Here is an 8670-nt window from a genome sequence, read left to right as displayed (position 1 = left end):
GATTTAAAAACATTCTGAGGGGAGTCCTAGCCCTGGGAAATCTACTTCTCCAGGGGTAGCGAATGACCCAGAGATGTAGCCCCTCAGGTTTTGGGAAGGGAGAACCTCCTAGACGTAGCAAGCCTACAAGCTTGGGGCAATGTAGCAACCAATGAGGCCCAGAGCCCCGTGTGCCACAGACCAGAAAGTGGGTGGTAGGGATGTGCCTGGGATGGCTTGACCAGCAAACCCCCTACTCTGGAGTGCATCAGACGACTCAGTGCCCACCCTGAGACTTGCTGCTGGCAGTTCTGGGAGCTGAGAAACCAGCTCTGGGACATGGGAGTCTGAGATTCTGGATCTCTCGCATATTCTCCTTTCACTTGGAAGTCTGGCTCCAAGGCCTGGGGATGGGATATAAAGCTTCAGTGCCAACAGACCCAGCCTGAGCCCTGGTGAGGGGGTTGGATGGCAGAAAGGGGTACATTCTTGGACACACACCCCTGCCAGACACGTACATCCTGGCTCTCCTCCGATGCAGTCGCACCTCTGTCCCTTTCACACGTCCCTCCAACGTGCTGTCGCACACCATCTCCGACACGCACACACTCTCTCCCACACATACACACGGAGCTGCTGTTGAGAGAAGGAGGAGTTCTCTGCTGCTCATGTCCCATGGTGCAACGGTTGCCTAGTAACTGTCTCCAGCTGACACTTTCTTCCACCCTAGATTCCAGCAACGCTCACTCTCTTTCCTTTGCATTGCAGCGATAACATGGCTGATGATGGGAACTGAACAGGTCTTATTTCCCCTTTTGTCTGGGTTAGTGTGATTAACCTTTAATTGCATCCATGCTCTAGGGTAACCTGAACAGAGCCTTCCACCAGAACGACTGACCTCATAGCCAAACGGCAGGGAATGAGTCCGTTCCCTTTTGTTTGGCTATGAGGGCAGTCATTCTGGTGGAAGGAAAGAGACAGAGAGCGGCCCACTACGCCAAGTACTGGGGAGGGAATATGGAGCCTTCCACAAGGAAGATGATGGTACCTCTCTGTCCCTAGTCATAGTGAACAAGTGACTCAAAGGGATTATGGATGAAATACCAGGCCTTTAACTTGCTGCTTACCAAATGTTTATAATTTCTTAGCCGTTCAGTGGTTTATGGCCAAGGTGGTTTCAGTGGTGTGAGGCCTCAAAATTAGGTTTCAAGGTTCTTTATCCTCTCCTGTACTAGAGACTATAAGGGGATACCTCATGCTTCCCCATCTCGCAAAGCCAAGTTTGAGATTGGTCTGTGGATGATGCTCTCATACCCAGGCTCATTGCCACTACTGCCTGTGCTGGAGCCTGTCCTCTAAATAAGGAGCCTGATACCTGCTCTGGGGGAGTTTGCAATCCTTAAATGCCTAGTGAGTTTGCTGATTTGGTGTCACAGACAGAAGCAGAAAGTAGGCTGGGTGGGGTGCCCGCAGCCCTGCATCACTTCAGTGCCAGCATTAAATATTAACCAAATGATTTTTCATCAAGTCAGATCTGAGCCTGCAGTGAAATGAGAGCAAGAGATGGACAGCTTCAAAGCCAGCTCTTATCGGCTGGCAGCCTGTCAATGTACCTTGTTGCCACAACATTTATTGCAGAAAAGCAATCACATTCCCACTTGCCACAACATTTATTGCAGAAAAGCAATCCCTTTCCCCCCTCCCGTTCCCCACCTGCCTTCTCACTGGAGCCAAGTCCCACCTGGGGTGTGGGTGTCCCAAGTGGGTGGTCATGACCTGTGTGGTCTTTTCACCCCTTTCAGGCAGCAGGAAAGCAAGTCACAGATGACACACTGTTTATCACTGGATATTGAAGCTCGGTGGCCCATCTCAGCGAGTAGATAGGAAGATTCATTCTGGTTGGTACCAGACCATGCCATCATGACACCTTCCACCTCCCTGCCTACCTGGGATCCAGGCACCACTCTTTGGTAGGATGATGGTGACAACACAAGGTCACAGTAAGAAAGACCTTTCTTCTCCCTTGTATCAGTCGCCAGGCCAATAGACCTCTTGCGTGGAGTACCCCAGCTGATCTACTATGGTTTTGCAAGGCACAAACTTCAACAAACTGTGAAGCTGACTGCAAGTTCTGTTCCAAAGTGGGGAGGCACCATGTGAGGTCCAAGACAGCCAGCTGCAAAAAGAAGTACTTGTAGAAAGAGATGATAGGGAGCAAGGGAAATTGCCATGTCCAACTGCACGTGTTTTAGGAAATTGGAAGGTTTATCTTCCATCACTAAATCCTAATGAGAGGATTGGGGATCAGCCAACTTCAGCTGATTGCACTTGCAGGTCATAGAGACACGGCTGTGGCCCTATGACCATTGGATAGATAACAGACTGGAAGTGGGGCCAAGATCTGTTTACTGAGGTAAACAGGTCCCTCTCAGTATGGTCTCTGCAGGTCAGCCTGACCCTTGCATGAGTACCCATGACCAGGGTGCATATGTGTACACACAGGACTGTTAACTGTTCATTAACATGAAAGAAATACAATAGAAGAGACCGCAGTGGTAGTACAAGATGCTCCAAATCCACAAGAAGCAGGACATTCCATAGCTCCTTGCCTTACCTTACTCTCTAGCCTTGAAGGAATGCATATGGCATTGAGGAGATGAAAAGGCTTAGATCAAAAAAAGCTAATTTCCAGTTAGCTCCCACTGAGCACCTGTATCCAGGGACCATCGTTTATGACACGTTTTCAGTAATGCAACCTTTAATTTGAAGAAGTGATGGGTATCTACATGTGATGCCATAAAGTACAGTAGTTCGTTTGACTTATGAGAAAGGAGTACTTGGCTCAGGGAACCTTTCTGCTCAGTCCTCAGTTGCACATCAGCATGAGAGTAAAACTCAGTTGCTATCTGAAGGGTAGGAACTCTGGGTAGGATGTGGGGTCCGGTTGCTACAGATGATCCAAGTTACAAAATCCTCCAGAATTTATTTTTATTAAATTAGCTGTTTACAGTAGGACTCACAATATGCCAAGAATTTTCCAGGTATTCAACAAAAGGATGGTCTCTGCTCTTAGCACTTGCAGTCTAGTCCCAAACAGAGGTTAAGAAACAAGCACAAACAGGGATTCATTTTTAATAGTCAATAAGATTCACAGTTGGCAGTACTGGCTGCAGGGCTGGAAGGACTAAAATGTGGACAAGCTTGGGGCCTTGCACTTAAGCAAGAACTGGTTCCGGCTGTACCACTTGTTGGCATTCTCAGAAGAGTCCAAAGTTCAAATGAGCCACAAAACCTGACCTTTTTAAAGGAGGTGCCCCACTTCTTCCCCCCTGCCCCCAAGACCAAGGCTGAGGAAGATTGGTGGAGGGCAGAAGGTAGAGGGTCACTTGCCTTGCTGCTGCTCTTTATTCCAAGGATAAACAGAAGACCTGAGTTTCAAATACTGTTGATCTGGCAGCTTCCACTGGGCACCAAACTCCTTTTACCAGTACAGAACCCAAATGAAAGAGGATAAAACTCCTTTCCCTATCTCTGCAAGTCACTTGGCTGTCCAAAGATTGAGGTGAAAAGGTATTCGTAGCCTGACCCCTGAGATAAAACACCACTGGCAACAGAGGTCTTGACTTACCCTACCCGATCACATCAGGGCTACCCTCGCCTTGATGTTCCCCACCTGGATGGATTCTGAAATGAAAATGTCAAACACAAGTGACATCATTCTTTTTATTGTAAAAAAAAAATTCCCAAATGCATATAAATAAGCCATATATGTAAAATACAATTAGGTCCATTCCATCTCTTAACACACTTCCCAGAGCTTTAAAAAGATGAAGCAGACTGAACGGACTGAAGTACAAATGTACATTAAATCTCTGATGTCTGAGAGAGGCAGGTCACATGGAGGCCTGTCCCCACTGTGAGCCTCTAAGCCAGATACAGAGTACACACAGCACTGGCACCCATGACACTCCTGAGAGCTTATGTTCCTCTCAAGCATGAATCCAAATTTGGTACAGTGTTCTCACCCACTCCTCCACTTGCCACAAGCCGCCTAAGTTTCAGAGCTATATCAGTGCTCAGTGGGTGTGGAAAAGAGGAGGGGTCAATCTGGGCTACAGCCTTCTGCTGGGTTTGAACTGCCATATCTTCACTCTGTTCTCACACCCAGGCAGCTCAGCTGTCATGTTCCTCTCCCAGTAAGTGGGAAAGAAGTGCAGAAAGGCAGAATTAGCTCCCGGCACTACCTGGGACAAAAGGGAGAGGAGTCCACATAGGACCTGTTCCAAGAGGTCACCAAAAATGCTGTCAACATTGATGGCCACTGAAGGAACAGACACTGGTCATGAGAGCTATTCTATACTGCAGGAAGGATTGCAGAGGAGAGGAAAAATAGTATGGAAGGATGGGAAGAGCAGATGGATGGCCTGGTTATTTTCTTTGTTGTTTCACACCCATTCCCAGTTCTAATGTATGGCTTCATAAACTGTGTCTCATGAGACTGCAAGCCCACCAGAACCCCTTGCCTAACTTCACCCTCTCTGGAAGAGCCACACCCAAATACAAGATCACTGTGAGACCCCAAGAAGTAAGATTTGATAACTCAGCAGACTGACACATGTACACACACCATACGGATTATACATACCCTAGTAAACCGGTACGTAAATATGAAAACAACTCTCAAAGTTTTACTATTAAAAATAAAGCCCTGCTTCAAGATAGTACAAAACCCAGGAAGGGAATGAAAATATTCCTTGTGGTGACATGAACATGGATGTCAAGAGCACTTCCAGACACAAACAGCCAGACTGCCACCAAAGAACATGTACAGCAGGTTCTTCACTTCATGAGTAATCTCAAAGCCAAAGCCCTCGCCAATCACAACATGCCAGGAGGAGCCAAACTTCTTGTCCATTGTCTCCTTGATCATCTTGGCAGCACTCTAAGGGACAAAGAAAGAGAATAGTCCAGGCGGAGGCAGGGAAAGCAGCATGTGAAAAAGATGGGAGGAGGGTGTTCATGTGTATAAAAGCCCTGCTCTCCCCATTCTTTAATAGGCCGCTTCAGTGGAGAAGAACAGGTGAGACAGTTATAGCAGAGAAGCTGAGACCAAGACAGTGACACTGCAAGGGTCAGAGATTGCTTTGCTGGAGACTTCTTAAAATTCAGCAGAACCAATGAAAGATTTGTACCGAGGGCCTGGTATATCTCTCACTTATCCCAAATTGAATCAGGACTGACCTGCTGAAATGAATGGAGTTATTAAGTAACAGAGTGAAGCTGAGTAGATAACTATATCCTTACTCTTGGTTATTTTTGAGGGATCTATTTTTCATCCAAGCAAATCCTAAAACACATCTCTTGGGATTGGTTGGACTTTAACTGCCTCCTCAAATAACCATCTGAGGTTTTCTTTGGTTCTTTCATCATCTGACTATTAGCTGTTTTCTAGAACAGCACCCCAGCTAGACAAGGGGGCCAAAGAGGTGGTAAGGGGATGGGCACTTTTAAACCCTGCCTGGGGACAAATGGCAGGTAGCAAAGACTTCCCTACTGTGAACCTCTTGCTCACTCCTGCATCAAACAGCTGTTGCAGCAAGCAGACTGTGCCCTGCTGATCATCCAGAGCTTATGTGAGAGCCAAGGGTAAAAGAATGCACTGGTCTAAGTGTATTAATTCAGGGAGGTTGTAGAACATCTCAGCCCCTAGCATGCCAACACATGCATGTAATCTGTGGATCAAAGTCATCACCCCTTTTGCTCAGAAAACTGAAGGCCTAGTGGGCTGAGGAACCCAGCTGCAATAGGATCCCTCTGAAGGGTCAGAAGGTATACAGAAGACTTTAATTTACGCTCTGCAGGAAGATGTTCAACTCTCTTTCCAACTTTTGGTAGAGCTAACCCTGGAAAATACCTCCAGCACCTTCCAAGCTGATACAGAGTTATTTCAACAGCCCTATGCCAGCCTTAACCCTGCCTCCCAATATAGAGGTCATTTTGGGAGTAGGGACGAAGTTTGCTGGGTGCAAACCAGAATCAGGAGGGGCATGGCCAGAAAGCATAGCAAACCTGCTACTTTTTGCTTCCTGTGGCTGACAAGGAAAGCAGTAGGTAAGTCAGTGAGGACCTTCAGTTGTTTCAACTGACGCTGGGGACCAAATTGGAAAATCTGGTCATTTCTGACTTTGCTCCACTCCTTTTCTTCCTTTGCTCAATGCAGACACAGAGCACACAGTTCAAGACTAGAGTATCTGACCTCTTTTCTGTCCTCCCCTCCATCTTGCCTCAGAGTATTCCCTGTGGATGGAGCCACTGTCTGAAACCAGTTGAGTCAGACAGAACAACCTCCTTGGAAGTGGTTGCTACCTCATTGTTGGTGGCATATTTCTCACAGGCGGTGACACACAGTTCCATGGCCTCCACACGCATCTCCTCTGGCATGTCTGTGTGCTGGGAAGAGCAAACATATGAGAGAGAGCTGAACAAGAGCTGGGCATGAGATAAGGGCAGATAAGCAGGAGGGACTCTTCCCTCCATCATTCTACTGCTGTGCCCTTGTGTTGTCATGCAAATAGTCGTGCATGCTAGTTCCTCTACACTCTGTCTCAGTGGAGGCAGAAACATTGCCTCCAGGATCTCAAATGTTCAGAAGTGAGAGCCTGAAGATAGCCCTGCCTCAACAGAAATTAAAGATGGAAGTTTGTGATGTCACCTCTTGTCCATCCCTGCCAACACCACATTGTTCCCTTTGGATATTTTGATGATTCAGTGTTTTAGTTTGCAAGTAATGATGTGGGATTACTTACCCCAAGGGGAATTAAGGACATGCATATGTATCCTAATTTTTCCTTACAGATCACAGTGCTTTATGCTCACGCTGTGGTAAGAAACACTAAATAATTGCAATAAACACTATAGGGATATCTAAATTGCACAGAACTTCCCCTGTTCTGGGCTCTTCTCTCAACTAGGAAAAAAACCTCCAAGCTCTGCACAGCACTTTGGATGTGGTAGGACTGCTATGAAGTCAATAAGGTCAGCTCTGAGGGAGTGAGGTCAGAAAGGGACTGCTTTGTACCACCCCAGCTTGGCTTTGCTAACTGACAAGACACCACATGGGGTACAGACCCAGGGACAATTACTTATGGAGTAATTTCTCTTGTATATTACTCTGTAGTAAATGTAGTCAGTAGTAAGCAGACCCATGATGAGCTCAAGACACTTGCCTGCTGTAGGTGCTGTTACAGTACCTGGGCACTAGGTGGCAGGATAGTCAGTTTGGCTCCCTGGGGATGAAACTGACTGTGACACATGTAGATTTGGAGCCATTTCCAAAGAAGAGCTGCTGATCAGCAGCTCTATTCCCCTCTAAGCAGCACCAGTGATGCCACATCTGGAGTACTATGTCCAGTTTTGCCCCCCCCCCCAGACTACAGAAAGGGTGTGGACAAGTTGGAGAGAGTCCAGCGGAGGGCAGCTTGGTGGGGGCTGGGGCACATGACTTATGAGAGGCTGAGGGAGCTTGACTTAACCAGTTTGCTGAAGAAAAGACTAATGTGGATTTGATAGCAGCCTTCAACTATCTGCAGGGGGGTTACAAAGAGAATGAAGCTAGACTGTTCTCAGTGGTGACAGATGACAGAACAAGGAGCAATGGTCTCAAGTTGCAGCAAGGGAGGTTTAGGTTGGATATTAGGAAAAACTTTCTCAATAGGAGGGTGGTGAAGGACTGGAACAGGTTACTCAGAGAGGTGGTGGAATCTCCATCCTTGGAGGTTTTAAAGGCCTGGCTGGGATGATCTAGTTGGGGATGGTCCTACTTTAAGTAAGGAGTTGGACTAGATGACCGCCTGAGGTCCCTTCCAACTCTAATTTTTTATGCTTCTAAGCCAGGAGCGATACAACTGTAACAAAACTGCTCCTGCTTTAACCTTGGACGAAGCAGTGTTAGAAATTGGAGCTCTTCTACTACAACTGTTTCACTCCCACCTTATCCACATGTGTCTGTTAGAACAGATCTGCTACCATGTGGTTCAGAACAAGAGCTCCCCCTTCCCCTTTGTTAATGGCTCCAAATATGTGTGACCATACCCTAAGGGCAGTATTTTTCTTATGCAGTATAGCCTCTGCACATTTTTCAATAGGCAGTTTTACCCTGGATTTGAATGATTTACTATGTAGTAGATCCATGTCATGTGCTGATTCTACTTTTACTACATAGTAGAATCAGGTTTCTATGGAGTAAACATGCTGTGTATCTGACCCACTGACCAACTCTGGAAGAAAACTGCTTTTCAACTGCGTCACAGGAGAGATGGACAGTGGAAAAATGGCAGGAGGGTAGGGCTCCAGGCAGAAATGGTATTCTACAGTTCTGTTCTTGCTGCAGCTCAGTAGCAAGGGGCATACTGATTTGTGGGGAGCAGGTAGGAAGGAAAGACATTACCCTCCCATCCCTGTGCCCCAACACTTTTACACATGCCCACTCTTCTTCTTACCCTGATCAGTGGGAAGCTGTGAAGTCTTTTATAATCAGCCTCCTCCTTCTTTCCCTCCCCAGTGTCTGCCATAGTCCTTCCACTGTGACCCCGGGAAGGAGCGGAGGGGCTTGATTGGTACCAGCAAGGTGCTGTGGTGCCGGAGACTAAGTGGGGTGGAATTCTCCAGGATCAAGCAGAACACAGGTTCAGC

The 8670-nt window shown here is 47.1% G+C and overlaps 1 protein-coding gene across 1 annotated transcript; it reads right to left on the bottom strand.

Annotated features, from left to right (window-relative positions):
* Positions 1-2920: 2920 nt before the first annotated feature.
* Positions 2921-8664, bottom strand: DNAL4 (dynein axonemal light chain 4). The gene is made up of 3 exons (XM_025211308.1): positions 8478-8664; positions 6346-6429; positions 2921-4921 (listed from the first exon to the last, which is right to left on the bottom strand). Exons 1-3 carry the CDS (start codon positions 8547-8549, stop codon positions 4757-4759), a joined length of 321 nt encoding a protein of 106 aa, XP_025067093.1. The 5' UTR covers positions 8550-8664; the 3' UTR covers positions 2921-4756.
* Between the last annotated feature and the right edge of the window lie 6 nt (positions 8665-8670).

This window comes from Alligator sinensis, unplaced genomic scaffold (assembly GCF_000455745.1).
Source record: "Alligator sinensis unplaced genomic scaffold, ASM45574v1 scaffold215_2, whole genome shotgun sequence".
NCBI lineage: Eukaryota > Metazoa > Chordata > Crocodylia > Alligatoridae > Alligator > Alligator sinensis.
This window is presented reverse-complemented; position numbering and strand designations above follow the sequence as displayed.

Excerpts from the sequence above, each read along its gene's own strand:
- DNAL4 (XM_025211308.1), bottom strand. The coding sequence starts at position 8,549 with ATGGCAGACACTGGGGAGGGAAAGAAGGAGGAGGCTGATTATAAAAGA. Across the intron at positions 6,430-8,477 it reads ACAGCTTCCCACTGATCAGG|CACACAGACATGCCAGAGGA; the intron begins GTAAGAAGAAGA and ends TGCTCTTCCCAG. Across the intron at positions 4,922-6,345 it reads AATATGCCACCAACAATGAG|AGTGCTGCCAAGATGATCAA; the intron begins GTAGCAACCACT and ends TTTGTCCCTTAG.